Raw genomic sequence first — 18,637 nt, 5'->3', positions numbered from 1 at the left:
GCTTTCTATGGATACATTGACAGAAACTGTCTTCATTCTTAGTAACACCAACATTCTGGTGGCTCATGACAGACACTCAATAAACATTTACAGAAGGACAGAAGGGACTAAGGGGACATTAGATAAAGACAATATTTAATGAAAAAATAATACATTTAGCAAAGCTGAATTTAGTCACCTTGTTTTAAAATTTTTACCTAGCAACTAAAGGATTTAGTTACTACCACCTCTTACATGGTCTATGAATGAAACCATTTGGGTTTTTCTTTTAGTCAATCTTAGAGCCATAGAATATGAAAAGTACTACGAACACAGAGAAATAATTACATATTATCTTAGAGCCTGAAAAAGTGAAATAACTTATTAAAAATATCTCCAACTTAAACTAACACAGAAGTAAAATGTTTGACTCCTAATTCCAAGAAAATAAATCAAAATTACTGACTTTTAAACTGGTATTAAAAAAAAAAAAAACATAAAACAAACTTTTTCCAGAAACTTGATTTCATATTTTCAATATTTGGCTACGTGAAAAATGAATACCTTTGAAATTGTAGTGAAGTCTTATAACTGAAATAAGTACATGAGAAAAGCTTCAGGAAAAGAAAAATGGTGCTATTTTATTAAAACAGGTGGCAAGTGATTAGGATAGTTAAGATTAAAAAAATTATTCAGAACTTTCCAATTTTAACTCTTTTATTGGAAATATGTAGATAAACTAACAGAAGCTCTATTTTTGATTTTTTGTTTTGTTTTGTTTTTTTATAATGGATAGGCTTGCAGCTCTGTCAAAACTTTTCCTTGAACTTTGTATATGCTGAGAAGCCTCACAAAATAGTAAATACTTGCTATTCAACTATCTACCTCTACCTTCCCCCTACCCCCCCCCAAAAAAACCTAGGAAGTTTCCAGAGAAAATTTCCCTGGGATGGATAATATTAAAAGCAAAAATCTAAACCATTTCACTATATATATATAACCACACTGTATAACTTACACAACATTACTTGTCAATTTTATTTCAATAAAGCTGAAAAAAGACTACCATTTAGGCAACAGATGTAAGTATTACCACAGAGTATCAGAAGGGACAAGCAGAGATCAGGGATTTATGACCAATGAATGCCTGTGATAAATGCTAACTGAATATTGCACACTTAGATATTAAATAATTGCCCAATATAGCATAAATAATTTACTTAAATTGAGTAAAGTAACTAAAGTTCAATTATCAAGTATATTTGCATCTTATAATCCATAATTATACATTAAATGGCTTTTTAAAAATGTGTATTTTTAATGAAACACTTGCCAAATAAGAGAAAACTTTCATGTATTTGTGTTGTGTTAATATAACAATATCTCCTTCTATAAAAGGACAAAACAAACCCAAACTGGTTTTTGCTTAAAAATTTTAAAAATATGATTTTCTTTTAGCAGGCATGTGTGCATGGACATAATAAAAAAAACATTAAAATGCCTGATATGTTATCTAAAATCTCTCTTAACTTTTCATTGAGTAGAAGGTAAGTCTGAGGAAAGCCATTATGCAAAAATAGTAAACTAAAATGTTCTCAAAATTAAAAAAAATCTTCAGGGTATTTTTTTTTTTTAAGATTTTATTTATTTATTTATTTGAGAGAGAGAGAGAGAGAGAGAAACAGCATGAGAGGGGAGAGGGTCAGAGGGAGAAGCAGGCTCTCCGCTGAGCTGGGAGCCTGATGTGGGACTCGATCCCAGGACTCCGGGATCATGACCTGAGCCGAAGGCAGTCGCTTAACCAACTGAGCCACCGAGGTGCCCCTCTTGAGGGTATTTTTAAAACAAAAATACCACATAAGTATATTTGGAACAAATAATCTGCCCAATATACTGATATACCTGTTCAAATCAGGATAAAGTAAAGATGTTATCTTATGGGAAACACAATATACATATTTCTTCTTTATACATATATACATATATGAATATACGTAAACATGTATATTACATATACCTATATGCATTCCTATTCAAGTATAAGGCAGAAAAAAAGCAAAACCAAATCAAAACACCTTTATTAATTTCATATACCAATTACTATGACAACTTCTCTCATTTTTCATTGAGACAACTAAAATATAACTACCCAAACAAGTTATTTTATCATAAACTTCAAAATACTACAAATCCACTGAGCTCTGCTGGGCTTTTCTGCAAACACATAAAATTCTTTCTTTCTAAATTTCCACTAGTTCCTAATAAGATATCCTATGAGTCAAATTTCACTGAAGAGTTTTAAGTCTCTTTTAAAAATGTGGCCCAACATAAAGTATTTAAAAAGATAAAACCTGGTTTCATATGTATTTTTCCATTATTTCAAAAACTGAATTAATTTCATCTTTTAAAACAAAATTTAGACAATCTTCAGGGCAATTCAGCTAACTTACAGTGTTAGTTGGATCTTCTTGTAAAATTCTATCATATAGTTGTACAGCATCATCATATCTATATAAAAAGAAAAAAATCAAGAATCATTATTTTAAATTTTAGTGACAAATAGTAAATACAGAAAAAGATTAAACTGGCAGGACTTTAAATGCATTTAAAATTGCAATCCAAGTCTCTTCTGATCTTCATGTAACAACAGATATTTGCTACAGTATCATTTTTTACAGAAAAAAATTCATGTATAAAGTATTTATAGAAAAACTTACTTAATATACTGATTCATGAACAACAACAACAAAAGAGATGAACAAAAATGCACTGATTCAATCTGGCCTAAATACAAAGGTAAAAACTAGCAACACAAAGATACCTTTGTGGTCCTAGGTATACCTAGAATTACAGCCAATAAAGCATAAGAACAAGTTTAATTTTAATAAACAAATCCATAAGGAAATGATCTGTGATTTAATTCTCCTCTTTAATGAATACTTATGATAGCTTTTCTTAGTTGAGTTGGTTCAGTTCAATTCATTAAGCACCTGTTAAATATACACCTGAAATACACTCTCGTGGGTTACAATCTTATAAAGGAAATAGTTAACAATTTATCAATGAAAAAAATAATCAAATATTTCAGCATATGACTAACAAGGCAAAATAAACATTATGTGATAGGGAATCAAGGGGAAGGATACATCAGAAATCACATAAAGAACATCATATACTCTTATATTTGGGAATCTTGTTTAGGGTGTAAGGGAATAACTGATTCTGAAATTCCTTCCTAACAGTATCCATAACCCTAACTCTACTCCAATCAATTTCTCCATTTCTAGATACAGATCTTTAAAGAAAACAAAGAACAATGTTTAAAAACTTTCACAGCAATGTTTCTAAAACTAGGAACAACAGCTAAATTCTTGAGATCTATTCATAAGTTTCCTAATTTTTTAATTTTATATTTTTCTCTTAATGATATTCAATATATGAATATTCTATTATCATAACAATGACACATCTTTTAACTAAATACTGCCCCACAATTTTAGTGCCCAAGCCTCTTTGTGATTATGATCATGCTAGTAGGTAAGAATATTTTAACTGTAGCAGAGAACTGAGAAAAATAAAAGCAGACTTAATTTGTAAATGTGTTCATACCATACAAAGACGAAATAGCATCACTGCACACTAAGTCAATCAGACTTGAGTAGTTCAAATTAAATTAGTTTGTACCTCAAACACATGGTAATATAGAAGTATGTTAGCCTCAAAAGAGCCTGCAACTAAATGGGGAAACCTAAAATAAAATCATTAAATAGTAATAAAACAAAACAATGAAGTATATAAATAAAGACAAAATAAATGTTATACAGCAAGGGTTCTCACAAGACAGAGTATATGAGAATCCCCTGGGAACCTTTTTCCAACTATATAATCTCTGACAAACACACTGGGAATAACAGAAGATAATAGGAAACCATTCATTTCATTAATATAACAATAACCTGAATTTTAGTAGTTTTCTAGTTTTTGGGGTTTTTTATTAGAAAACCTACATTGTTTTTATAGTTGTACAAAAACTATACACATAGTGGCACCTGGGTGGCTCAGTCAGTTAAGCATCTGCCTTTGGCTCAGGTCATGATCTCAGGGTCAGGTCAGACTCCCTGCTCAGCAGAGTTTGCTTCTCCTTCTCCCTTTGCCCCTACCCCCAGGTTATGTGCTCTATCTCTCTCTCAAATAAATAAATAAAATCTTAAAAAAAAAAAAAACTACACACATAAAGTATTAATACCTAGTTTTATATTTAAATATATTTAAGTTTTACTATAATTAAAAAATAGTAAGTTCTGTAAAAACTATGATGGTTAATTTTTCTAACTGAGCGTGATGAATATCAACTTGACTGGCCATATGGTGCCCAGATTAAATACTTTTCCTGGATCTGTCAAAGGATACTTCCAGGTGAGATCAGCATTTGAATCTGTGGGCTCAGTAAAATAGATAGCCTTCCCCAATGTGGGTGGACATTACCCAATCCCATGAGAGCTTGAATAAAACAACTGCAGAGGAAAGAGGTGTTCACCCCTTTTTACTGCCTCACTACTTGGGCTGGAACATCTCATCTCAACTTCTCCTGCCCTTAGTCTGGAATTTACACCATCGACTCTCTGGTGCTCAGGCCTTTGGACTTGGACTGAGACTGAACTACATCACCAACTTTCCTGGGTCTCCAAGTTGCAGACAGCAGATTCTAGGACTGCTCAGCCTCCATAATTGCTTCATAATAAATCTCACCCTCTCCCTATGCATCCTTCCTCCCTCCTCTCACCCCTATATATGTACAGCAATATCTTCCTGGCTCTGTTTCTTTAGAGAATCCTAATACACTGAAGGTCCACAAGAATTTACCTTTAGTCAGCAATGTTCTCAAACCTACTTGTCTATTCGCCTGCAGGGCTTCTTTTAAAAGAAAGATCTGGATTACACCCCTAACAAAGTGATCTCAGTTAAGTGGGGAGTAGGCAACTACATATTTTTTTTTTAACATGCCACAGATCACTCTAATTCAAAAACACATAGTAGTCACTTAAAAAAAAAAACAAAAAAAACAGCAAAACCTTACTGAGTAAAATGATTACATGAGTTTCAATTAAAGAGTAAGGCTTAAAGAATTAGAGTTCAGTAGGTGTCTTAGAAAACTTGACTTAAAAATAAATTATTGTTACCATATCAATTTTTTTGTTTGGTTAGAAGATGGGTAGAGGGATAGTAACTATTAAAATGTGTGCTTTGAAACTAGTACCTCTCAAATCTTTACAAGTTAATTTTAAAAATCATTCATCTTAGCACTGGGTGTTATACGCAACTAATGAATTATTGAACATTACATCAAAAACTAATGATGTATTATAATTGGCTAATTGAATTTAAATAAACAAAAACAGAAAAATAAAAAACATTCATCTTGGACTCTGGGATGTGTTTGGCTATTCACACATTTTAAGAATGCTCTAGAAATTTATACTATTTGAAATAAAACAAAAAGTGATATTAGAGTAGAGCACTGATTCAGGAACAGTCCTTTGTAGATTTCTTCCTTCTGTCCTTTGATTCAAAATTACTTTCTGCTAACCTAAAATAATACTATTTTATTTATTTTTCTTTATCTATGCCCTTCACTTGCTTACAGTCTAATGGGATTAAACTGTATATATACACAAACACATAAGCTAAGGAATAAAGGGATTAAGAAAAATTATATCAATACATTCTGCTTACTAAAAGCTACTATGACGTACAAGTTAACTCTGTCTTAACCTAAAACACCAAATTAAAATACTGGTGAAAGAAACTGAGAAAATCAAAAGATATCCATGCTCATGGATTGGAAAAATACTGGTAAAATTGTCATACTACCTAAAGTAATGTAATGATTCTGTGCAATCCCTATCAAAATTCCAACGGCATTTCCCACAGAACTAGAATAATCCCAAAATTTGCGTGGAACCACAAAACACCCTGAATATCCAAAGCCATCCTGAGCAATCAGAACAAAGCTGGAGACATCATACTTCCTGATTTCAAACTATATCACAAAGGTATAGGAATCAAAACATTATGGTATTGGCATAACAACATAAATTAATGTAACACATAAATTAATGTAACACCAGAAACAAACCCACACATACATGGCCAACTGATTTACAAAACAGAAGCTAAAAATATACAATGGGAGACGGATAGTTTCTTCAATAAATGGTGTTGGGAAAACTGGACAGCCACATGCAAAAAAATAAAACTGGACCACTACCTTTACACCACACATAAAAATCAACTCGAAATTGATTAAAGACATCAACATTAAGACCTGAAATAGCAAAACTCCTAGAAGAAAACATAAGCAGTAAGCTCTCCGATGTCAGTCTCGGTGATGATTTTTTAGATTTGACACCAAAAGCAAAAGCCAACAAGAGCAAAAATAAAGAAGTGGGACTACATCAAACTCAAAAGCTTCTGTACAACAAAGAAAACATTCAACAAAATGAAAAGACAACCAAGACAGACATACAGGTACATGGCAAACAGGTACATGAAAAGGTGTTCGACATCACTAATCAACAGGGAAATGAAAATCAAAACCACAATGAGCTACTACCTCACACATATTAGAATGGCTATTACCAAAAAGATAAGACATAACAAGTGTTGGCAAAGATGCAGAGAAAAGGAAACCCTTGTGCACTGTTGATGGGAATGTAAATTGGCACAGACACCATGAAAAACAGTATGGAGGTCCCTTAAAAAAATTCAAAATAGAACTACCATTTGATCCAGCAATTCCACTTCTGGGTATTTAACCAAAGGAAACAAAATCACTATCTTGAAAAGATATTTCCAACCTCACGTTCATTGCAGCATTATTTGCAATAACCAATACATGGAAACAACCTAAGTGCCCATTGACAGGTGAGTAGATAAAGAAGTCTGACATAATGGAATATTATTCAGCCATAAAAGAGAAAGAAATTCTTTCATTTATGACAACTTGGATGGACCTTGAGGGCATATGCTAAATGTAACAGTCAAACAGAGAAAGACAAATACTACATGATCTCACTTACACGTGGAATCAAAAAGAACACAAACTCACAGACACAGAGAACAGATTAGTGGCTGCCAGAGGTGGGCAGCGGGGGTGGGCAAAATAGGTAACAGTGCTCAAAAGGTACAAATCTCCAGTTATAAAATAAGTCCTGGGAATATAATGTACGGCATAGTCACTATAGTTAACAATACTGTGTTGTGTAAGTGAAAGTTGCTGAGAGAGTAAATCTTAAAAGTTCTCGTAAGAAAAAAAAAAGTATAACAATGTATGGTGATGGATATTAACTAAACTTACTGTGGTAATCATTTCACAATATACACAAATATCAGATCATGATGTCATACACCTGAAACTAATACAATGTCAATTATATCTCATTAAAAAAATAACTTCTATACCTCGAATACCTGAAAGGGTACTACACATATGTCATTACTAATTCCCAAAACAACCCTGATAAATTGGTAGTACTCTCATTTTGCAGAGGAATAAGGCTAAAAGGCTTAAATAAGTTATATAATGTGCCAGATATACAACTAATAAATCCTAGAAACAGGATTTAAAACCAATCCTTACTCCAAAACACAATCCCATTTCACTAGGCCAGAGATGGTAAATGAATTGCACTCCTGTGTCAAATCCTATTTATTGGGAGTAACGGGCAAGATTTATGCTGAAAAGCACTCTGACACTATTCTGAAGCTCAGTAGCAAAAGATCTTGCACAATTAATGATGTTGTCATGGAGGCAGGAGGACCTATATCTAGACCCCATGTTTGCCATTTTAAAATGGGATCATACTGTTTTTAGATTCAGTTACCTTTCCATGGCTTCAAATCTCATGCCAGTTAGTCTTTTGACTCTGTGACTGCCAGGGAACTGTCTTCTCAACTCCTGAAGACAAAACTGAAAAAATAATCGGTAAAAAAGACTTAAAGAGTAGTAAGTACATTACATTACATACACTAAATGGGCTACAAGGAATGGCCTATATAGTCTTCTTAAATCATTTCATTAGTGTGCTCTAACAACATGAAGTGAAATTAACTGGTAATGAATAATGGGGTAAAAGAAGAACTCTGAAATTACAGTGGGAGCAACAATCAGTTCTCAGAAACTGATTATACTCTTAACTGGGAAAATAAGCAGGTCATGGGATACACTAATAACTCTTCAGATACTGCCATATTACTCCTCCTTCACAATTGCTTCCATAACGTGTTAGGCCCAACTTAAACGTTTATAACAACTTCCTGGCTTTTAGTTTCTATTACCTAAGCATTCTCTTGAAAAAATTAAGCTCTTTGACAGTACTCCCAAGTCCTGCAAATACTATAACACTATTTGCCCTGTTAATACATGCCCTCATGTATTAACCAATCATTTTGTCAGTACACATACCATGATTTGGGGTCATAAAACACAGACACCAAATCTGGAGAGTACCAATCTCCTTTGGGAGATATCCATAATTCACCCATCAACTTCAATAAATAAATAATCAAGTATTTTGAGCACCAACTATGTTCTCAGCAACATATGAGGATTTTAAGAGTCTTGGAAGCACTAGAAATATTAAGGATTATAAAAATGGTCCATTCTAGTGCCCCAAAGCATAAGTGACCAAAAAAATACCTTTCACTAGTGAAGAAACTATTAATTAATAAGAAAGTAAGTTATAACATGATCTGGAAGTATAGCTTTCAAGTATGTGGCTAAAAATCTGCCACACTAAGAAAAATATTCAAGTTAGTCAAAACTGAAGATGATGTTCGCTTATTTCTTTGACACCACACAAAACTCATACTGTTTGGTCAATTAAGCTGTGTAGGAATTCTGAACATTAAAAAAAATACTGTGTTACAAAAAAAGCTACCATTTAATTTGATCTCCTGCTTTGGTTATCAACATTATCTAATTTGATTCTCCTACTTTATCAAATGGCATTTGGCTACTTAAGAAACAACTCAATATTTCCCTTAAGATGTAAGCGGCCACCTCTGTAAATATTTAAAAGACTATTTCAGGGTTCAGTTGGTTAAGTGTCCAACTCTTAATTTCAGGTCAGGTCATGATCTTACGGTCATGGGATCGAGCCCCAGGTTGGACTCTGCACTGAGCATAGAGCCTGCTTGAGATTCTCTCTCTCCCTCGCCCCCTAACTCTCCCCCCTTAAATAGATAGATAGATAGATAAATAAATAAATAAATAGACACTCATAGGTCCTGAAGGTAATCTAAAAGGTTTTACGGAATATTTTTTTTACTACTAGCAGCTCCACTGAAATTAGATGTATAGCCAACATAACATAATTAATTACCTTGGAAAAAAACAATGCTATTTCAGAGATGCATATATTCTCTGGTATTTCTACTTTCTGTTTGCATGTACTTTCTTTGTGGCTTAAATGAGGAAGTAGCATAAAGTAGTACTTAAGAACTCAGGATTATAAAACAATAGAACAAAAAAGCCAAAACCTCCACTTTTTGATTTATGAAATGAGTATAATGATAGTGTCAAGCAAAAATCAAATTAACAAATAACTGTTAAGATTAAATAAAGTATGATATAAAGCATTTAGCACAGGGCCTATCACAAGTGTTCAAAAATATAGCTATTATCATTCTTTTATTTTAAAAGCAGTATTAATATTTTAAGTCATATCCTACACGTGTTAGATTTTCTAATAATTTAAGAGATACATTTACAACACTGCAAAAGAGTATTTAACATTATGTATAGATCTTCCACTTACGATAGGGTTACATCCCAATAAATCCATGGTAAGTTCAAAATATTGAAAGTCAAAAATGCATTTAATACACCTAATCTACTGGGCGCCTGCGTGGCTCAGTTGGTTAAGCGACTGCCTTTGGCTCAGGTCATGATTCTGGAGTCCCTGGATCGAGTCCCGCATCGGGCTCCCTGCTCGGCAGGGAGTTTGCTTTGCCCTCTGACCCTATCCCCTCTCATGTGTTCTCTCTCATTCTCTCTCTCTCAAATAAATAAATAAAATCTTAAAAAAAAAAAAAAAATACACCTAATCTACTGAACAGCATAGCTTAGCCTAGCACGCCTTACACATGCTCAGAACACTTACTTTAGCCTATAGTTGGGCAAAATCATCTAACACAAAGCCTATTTTACAATAAAGTATCGACTATCTCATGTAATTTACTAAATACTGTACTGAAAGTGAAAAACAGAATGGTTGTATGGGTATAGAATGGTAATAAGTTTATCAGTTGTTTACCCTTGTGATCACATGGCTGACTGGGAGGTACAGCCCACTGCCACTGCCCAGCATCATGAGAAAGTATCATACCACCTACCATTGGCCTGGGAAAAGATCAAAATTCAAAGTATAGTTTCTACTGAATGTGTAATACTTTCACACCATCATAAAGTTGAAAAATCCTAAGTCAAATCATCATAAGTCAGTGACTCTCTGTTATGAAAGTCATTCAACAAGCCAAAAGATAAACTTGTTTTAAACTATATGCTTCTTATTTTAAACTCTGTAATAGCATAATTTACCTCTTAACTAGATAACCTTCACCAACTAATTTAACCTCTTCAGTAAAACTGGAATACTAAATACTTCCCAAGATTATTAAAAAGATTTAAGAACATTCCCTGTCCCAAAGTACCTAGTTAGTCTCTCCTATTCTTAAGAGTAGCACTGAAAACGACCTATAAAAGCATTCAAATACAAGCCATGTACAAAATTTTATCTACTTATAATTCATGTAGCAAATTTAAAATAAAATAAAATATAATTAGTTTAAATACCTACCAATGCCAAGTCATCTCGACCATAGTCTAGGGCTGCAATCATCACTTGCTCATATATGATCCAAACTAGACACAGAGAGAGAAAAAAAATGAATTTAATGTAAAAATCTCCCAAAAGAAATTATTCTTCTTGTTTCTGATATCTTAGAGAACGTTACTTGCAACTGAAAATTGATTTATTACATATCTAGAATTAAGAAAGCATCCTTATGTGCTTTCAATAATGTAAAATATTTTAATATCTTATAAGTTTAAAAAAATCTACTATTATTTAATACCTTTGTTCTTCTAAAAAATTCTTTATGAAATACATTTTGATCAGACCAGGACAATAGCCCTGTGAGCTTTAAAAGAAAAATACCTATTTGATTGCTTCACTACAACCAGCAATTAGAAATCCTTCTCAAAATAATGCATCATTAGACATCCTGGGAAGTTTTTTTTAAAAAGGGACAAATCATAAATTGATATAAACAGCAGGAAAAACATAATAAAAAGATGCTTTAAAAAAAAAAAAACAAACTAAAAACCAAAACAGAACGCAAGCCAAGCATGAATAAAGAACTTACTATCATCTCCAAGCTTAGAAGCATATTCATTGATTAATTCCTCTCCAACTTCCACAATTTGCTCACTGTTTCGTGAGTTTTCTTCCCTCCATTTTCTCATTTTATCTCGCATTTCTGAAAAAACAAAGTTTGTTATTACATATATATTTGATCAGTATCAAAAAATTGATAAGGAAGTTGAAATCAACTTCTCAGGTAGAGAAAATAAAGTCACACTAATATAAGTCTATGGTATGTCAAAATTCATAAAGCAGAAAACCAATTTAACAAGAGCAACAGATCCTTTAGAAGATTAAAGACCTTACAACTGATGTTACAACTACAAAAGTAATGAATGGCATTGGTCCGCTACAAAGATCCTCTAACCCTTTAAGCAACTATGGATCTTCAATTTTTTGAAGTTACAGACAACTCTTGGAAATTGATAAAAGCTAGAGATAATTTTCCCAGGAAAAAAAAAAAAAAACACATAAAATTATACATAGAAATCTCAAAAATCCAAAGTACTCCTGAAGCTCCTACTCACTCAACAATGTAAAATTTCATAATCAGGGGATCATATTAGGCAATCAGCATTGAAAGGACAGTCATCACAAAACTTCCTTAATAACATTACAAAAGTATATATAATGTATAAAGATACACAACCATGCAAGAAAATAAACAGTGACAGATTCAGAACAAAGGAAATCTTTCAATTATATATACAATAATAAAAATGTAGAGTAAGGTAAAAAGCACTAGCAAACAAGTCACAAGAACCACTTTGCATATTATAAAACAAGAGGAAACAGGAATTTTAATGAACAGCATATTGACAGCAGGAATAATAACAAGGAAAAAGAAAGAGTACCTAATCCAGTAAACAAAAGATCTTTTTCATATAGTTATGGTAGAATGAAATGTCCAATTCGCCAATCACATAGATGCTTTCTTACTCCTACCTCTGAAAATCTAACATATTTATTCATCTGAAGTACCAACTTCTTCCTTCTACAGACACAGATATAGAATAGATTTAAACAGTTAAATTGTTGTTGAACACATGAGTTAAATAAACAATATGCTAGGCCCCTAGAGAAAAAGTATAGAAGAAGCACAAAGGATTTTCACACTTTCGTATGCATTATCTGAGTCCCTATAACTCAAAGTCTAAAACAAACAAACAAACAAAAAAACAAAAATCCAAGACAAAAACAGATCCTAAATGATCTGAGAAAATCAAATTAACACACAGTTAATTCCTTCTACTGACAACTAGAAATCAGCTTGACTCTTACTCCATAGAGGAAATAACCTTGAACTGAATCTTACAAGGTTGAAGAGGAAATGGACAAAAAAAAAGGTCATTCATACCCCACAGGTTAAGGGCTCAGTCCCACAAAACTGCCCCCACTTTAGACAGCAATCACAAGTCAGGGCCACCAATATTTCTGACCAACTGTCTATAAAGTCTGGGGTTCGGGTGCCTGGGTGGCTCAGTCGGTTAAGCATCTGCCTTTGGCTCAGGTCATGATCTCAGGATCCTGCGATCAAGCTCCGCATCAGGCTCTCTGCTCAGCGGCGAGTCTGCTTCTCCCTCTCCCTCTGCCTCTGTGATCTCTCTCTCGCAAATAAATAAATAAAATCTTAAAAAAAAAAAAGTCTGGGGTTTTCACAACCACCTCCTTAGGTTTGCAAGAATGCCTCAAGGAACTCAGATAAGTGCTTCACTTATTATTATGGATTTATTATAAAAAATACAACTCAGGAACAGTCAAATGGAAGAGCTACATAGGGTAAAGGGGGAGGGAGGGAAGGGAAGCAGAGGAACTTCCATGTTCTCTCTAAGCGAGTCACCATCCCAGTACCTTGATGTGCTTAGCAACCTGGAAGCTCTCCAAACACCATTGCTTAAGGGGGATTATGGGGATTTCATTCCACCGGCATGATTGATCTCCAGATGATCTCCCCTCCCAGGAAGTCAAGGAATGAGACTAAAATTCCAACCTTTTAATCTTGCCCTGGTCTTTTGGATAACCACCCCCCAACCGGAAGCAACCAGCCTCCAATCATCTCATTAGTAGACAAAAAGATACTCCTACAATTCTAGAAACTCCAAAGGTCTTAGAGGCTCTTGTGTCAGAAACCCAGAAAAAAAGACTAAATATAACAAAAACTGTTCCTATCAACCCTATCATTCAGGAAATTTCAAGGGTTTAGGAGCTCTGTGACAGGAACTAGCGACAAAAAAACAAATACACACCCCTTATCACATCACAACATATGTTATCTTTAGATCCACAGCATGGGTTCTCAAAACTCATTCAAACTCTATCCCCTATACCATGGTTCACTTACAGTCTTAAATCCACGTTCACTTTCAACCTAGCAGATTATTTTATTTTATCTTAAAGATTTATTTATGGGCACCTGAGTGGCTCAGTTGGTTAAGCAACTGCCTTCAGCTCAGGTCATGATCCTGGAGTACCAGGATCGAGTCTCACATCAGGCTCCCTGCTCATTTGGAAGCCTGCTTCTCCCTCTGACCCTACCCCCTCTTGTGCACTCTCTCTCTCAAATAAATAAAATCTTAAAAAAAAAAAAAAAGATTTATTTATTTGAGAGAGAGAGAGCATTTAGAGGAGAGGGGCTGAGGGAGATGTAGAGAGAAACCCAAGCAGACTCTGCACTGAGCATAGAAGCTGACCTGAGGCTCAATCTCACGACCCTGAGATCACAACCTGAGCCAAAACCAAGAGTCAGACACTTAATCAACTGGGCTACCCAGGTGCCCCAAACTCACAGATTATTTTAAAAGAGGAGTAAGTGCCCTGGGAATATAAATTATTTAGTGTTTTACAGATCTCATCCATAACACTGCACCCTTTGCCCATATGCTGAACCCAAATTAGGCTGGCATTCAAGGCGCCAACCTAGCTCTTACCTTGAAAAAATTACCTTCACAAAACATATACATATCCATAAGTATGTATCTTTAGCTTAGAAGTGAAATCTCAGGGTATGTTCCATGAGATCTGGGATCCTGCCTGTCTTGTTTAGCACTGTATCCTCAGGAACTAGAACAGTGCTTAGTGCAAAGTACTCCAGATACGTATTTAATTAACATGTTATTTAGTATATAGGCTAATAGTTAAAGCTAGGTGTGAATGAGATCACCCACAGAAGGCATTTAACCTTTTAATTTTAGACTCTTTGAATCTGATGGGACCTTTGAACCCTCTTTTCCCAGAAAGATGTACATGTTTACATACATTCAATTTTACATACAATTTCAGGGAATTCAAAGACCACATAAAACTTACCCCTCCATCAGTCAGGATTCTATTGATCTCAGGTTTAATAACCACCAATAATAGATTAAGTAGAGTGCTAAGAAAAGAACCATTAGGGACACTAAAAATCAAGGAGCAAATGGATATAGAAAACTCAAAAAGGAAAGGTCTGAAAAGTAAGAGGAGACCCATAATGTTATTATGAAACCAAGGAAAGAAGGTTTCATGGTGTGATCTGCAACAACTAATACAGTGGTAAAAAAAACCACATTAGACCTGGCATTAGGTTTCCCTAGAAACCTTACTGAAATGAGAGGGCATGGAAACCAAATTATGTTGTTTGGATGACTGAATAAAGAGGAAGTAGAGACAATAAGTACTTTAATAATTATTTTTCCAACAAATATTCATTTAGTGCCTATTTCAAGCCAGGCATTGTGCTAGACATCCTATCCATATCCTGGCCAAATATCCTATTTTTGAGAAACTTGGCTATTCTTACAACTCTCTTTCCCACCTCCAAACTCCTAAGTAGTAACTCCTCTAACAAACATTAATTTTCAACCGGTTGAATAAGTAAACCATATATTCTACTTTTTTTATAGAGCCCAAAAGATCATAAGTGTTACACTTACTATATGAGTCTTTTATAAACGTGATAAATTTTCCTATCACAAGAATTATAGTACTTTTTGAACAAGCCATTTCCACAACCTTAATTCATGATGCTGTTCAATGGAATTCTTAAGGACACAGGTCCAACTGACATGCCCTCCCAAAAAAAATCTAAACAAAAAACTATCTCTAAGAGTCCTCTATCACCTTCTAAAATCCTAAAAATTTGTTACTATAAGTTTCTGAAAGAAAAATCTAGATCACTCTTTAAAAGTCCCCTAAAATAGAACTCTGATTCTGGAAAGGTCTGAAACCTTCATTTTACAAATAAGCAAACTATATCCTATTAGTAAAGTGAGCTGCCTAAGTCTACCTAAGATACTACAGAAATTTTTTCAATACTAGAAAAATGGCTTATAGTCTTTTGTGACAATTTGTTAATGTTTATTATTAATGCCATTAACAATTCACTTAGTCAACAAATAATGACTGAGCAACTCCAAAATGTCTAGCACAAGACCAAGATACGACTGGTCCCTCCCTCCATTCTAGGAGACAGAAGTTTAGAACTTAACAAATTGGATAAGTACTTCAATAGTATGAGGACACAGAGTTAAGGGCCAGGAGTACATTTTGTTGCTTTTGTTGTTGTTTTTTTTCTTTTTAAAAAATTTTAGTGGACGGCTAGGGTAGGGTGGTAAAGGAAGGCTCTCTGAAGTTCGTGACCTTTGAGGGAAATTCTGATAAACAGAATATATAATGGTAGCAAGAATAGGGCAAGAAAGGAAAAACACTCCTAGTGGAAGAAATAGCATCTGTCCAGCCCTAAGACAGAGGAGTAGGGGAATTCAACAAAAGTCAGCATAGCCAGCTCATAAAGTAAGGGAGAAAATAGTTAAGATAAAGCTGGAGACATGGGCAGGATCATATTTTTTATAAAGCACTTAATAGTTTAAAAGCACTTTAACATGCTCTCTTTTGTTCAATCATACTTGTGAAGTAGCTAATATTCATTATTCTAAATCCACTCCTCCTTAGAATACCCACAGGATAAAGTCCAAGTTACCTAGTTAAGTCACCTTGTCTGCTGGTAGGTACGATAGTTACACATCTACTTGTTCCTACCATCTAAGAAACCTATATTGAACATACCTTCAAAGTAACACTTTCTAAAAAGCATGAAATATTTGAAACACTTTTTAAAAAGCATTAAAAGTAACAGCCACATATCTACCATCTGGCTTAAAAATATATCCTGACACAAGCCTTTTAAAACTATGTATTTTACAGGTCTGTCCTCTCATTAGACTGTGAACTCCCTAAAAGTAAGGACTGTGTGTTACTTAATTTAATATACCCAGGATCTAGCACAAAGCATTTAATACTTTTAATATAATGAATTCCCCAAATGCAGGTAGAAATACTTTTCACAGTGAGCTAGAGGCCACAAAACCAATGATAAATTATTGAATTCAGTTCAAGTATAAAGGAATTTTACCTTTTCCCATACATGTTTGCAATTTTGTAATACTGGATAGATACATTCACCATTAAATGGTCAATATAACTTTCAGTCCACATGTTATTAGGTCATTGTTTAAATATCTGAAGAAGGAATTCACTAAACAAATAAGCTATTAAAGTCTACTGTTAAATGATGAGAATAGAAATTTCAATTACACAACTTTCATGCCTTAGAGAAACTCGAGGCTCTTCTCTTAACCATGCTTCCCCCTAAAGTTTTTAGGAGAACAATCTCTTACAGAATTGGTTCAAAGTTTGGCTGCTTCCAGATTTAAACAACACACTCCACCTTAGATTAAAGTAGGATGGGAAAACAAGCCCATCACACTTATGCATATGCCCAAGATAACCAGTTATTTTCCCTTTCAGAAAAGGAATTACTGGCAGGAAGTGAGAAGAAAGTTGTGTTACGAGTCTAAGTGTGTTTTGAGGGGCAATGGGGCAGCGAATACTGAAGAGGAGAATTCAGAGACCCAGTTTTGCAGAGAGAACGAAATGTAAAGTGGCACGTAGAAAAATCAGATTTGTTCATGGGTCTTTCACAGACCTTTACTGCACAGAGTTGTAACCTTTACACAGCACTTAATAAAAGGCCTTATAGACCGTGTATTTCTTGGCTGCAGGGAAGCTTCAGCAGGCAACTATCCCGCCTCCTCCGCGCCGCCCAGCAGCCACATGAAATGTGTGACAGCCCTCCCGCCTTATAATGGAAGCTACCCTGGGCCACTGTACTGGCGCAGAAGTACGTGGGTCAGTCTGTCGATGAGCACAAGCGGTGGGGAACACCGCAGACTCCAGTCGAAGGCCGGGCCAAGGAAGGGGTCAGCCTCAACCTCCACCTTAGCCACCACCTCAGCTCGGCCCGTCCAAAGAGAGCTCCAGTGCAGAAGACAGACCGGAGAATCCACGTCTCCACGGGCAGCAGTTACTGCCGAACCGCTTCCCAGGGCTTTCGGTCTTTCCGCACCCGCCCCGCCCGCAGTTACCTTCCCAAGTGACATCGTAAAGCTCTGAGACCTTCGCCATCTTCTCAGAACCTGGAGGCAGGGAATGAGAGGGCGGGGAGACACTGTCACGTGACCTGAGACCGGGGGGTGGCGAATTACGACACCATTTTTCATTGGTCGAGAGAGCGGAGGGGGCGGGAATCGCTGCGCACGTGCACACGGCTCTGCGGAGGGGCTGTTGGGGAAAGGGGCGGGGTCAGCTGGGCGGCGACAGACTTTCACGGACTTTGAGGACGCCGTGGCTGAGCGCTGGGAAGTGGAGTCGGCTTGCTTTGAGGTGACTTTTTGCCAGGGATTTCTTTTTTTTTTAGCAAATGCTGTTTTGTTTTGTTTTGTTTTTTAATATGCACCACTCTCGGTTTTTCTTTTTTTTCTGTGTAGGTGTATTCGTTCTCTTCCCACCCTCTAATAGTACCTTGTTCTCGTCCTGCACTGCTGCAACGTAACGTTGTGCTCCAATCCTTTATTTGCCCCCAACTTTCCTCCTTCCTTAATGGGGTTTGCTTTCCATTTTCTTTTGAATGTTCGAGTAAACTGTTACACTCCAAAAACTTTTTTAAATCTGTTTGAGGGACTAAGCGGGATTCTGCCTTTTCACATTACGTTTGTGTGGCCGAGGACTTCTTAATGTTCACCTCAATGTTTTCTTGCCAACCTGGGTTAGTCTGCCACTCTAGATTTGAAAACTCGTAAGACCAGCCAATATGTAAGTCCTTATAAATAAATGAAATACTGAATAAATGTACGAATGAGACCATCCCAGCCCCTGCACTTCGCTCCTCTGTAACCTCACGGGGGAGCCTCCTTCCT

General features: G+C 35.2%; 1 protein-coding gene across 3 annotated transcripts in view; it reads right to left on the bottom strand.

Annotated features, from left to right (window-relative positions):
- The window catches only part of EMC2 (ER membrane protein complex subunit 2), a 43,889-nt gene extending 26,013 nt beyond the window's left edge, over positions 1–17,876 (bottom strand). The window contains exons 1-5 of one of the 3 annotated variants that reach the window (XM_044914280.1): positions 17,807–17,876; positions 11,407–11,520; positions 10,839–10,903; positions 7,863–7,936; positions 2,430–2,487 (exon numbers count right to left, since the gene is read on the bottom strand). In XM_044914280.1, the coding sequence (XP_044770215.1) occupies positions 2,430–2,487; positions 7,863–7,936; positions 10,839–10,903; positions 11,407–11,520; positions 17,807–17,846 (351 nt within the window). In that variant the 5' untranslated portion in view covers positions 17,847–17,876. Of the gene's footprint in view, positions 1–2,429; positions 2,488–7,862; positions 7,949–10,838; positions 10,946–11,406; positions 11,521–17,806 lie in introns of all 3 variants that reach the window. The other 2 variants (XM_021688355.1, XM_044914279.1) reach the window with 2 other exon arrangements.
- Positions 17,877–18,637: the final 761 nt, after the last annotated feature.

Source organism: Neomonachus schauinslandi, chromosome 4, assembly GCF_002201575.2.
Source record: "Neomonachus schauinslandi chromosome 4, ASM220157v2, whole genome shotgun sequence".
In the NCBI taxonomy this organism is placed as follows: Eukaryota; Metazoa; Chordata; class Mammalia; order Carnivora; family Phocidae; genus Neomonachus; species Neomonachus schauinslandi.
Note: the sequence above shows the minus strand (reverse complement) of the source record. Positions and strands in the feature narration are given on the sequence as shown.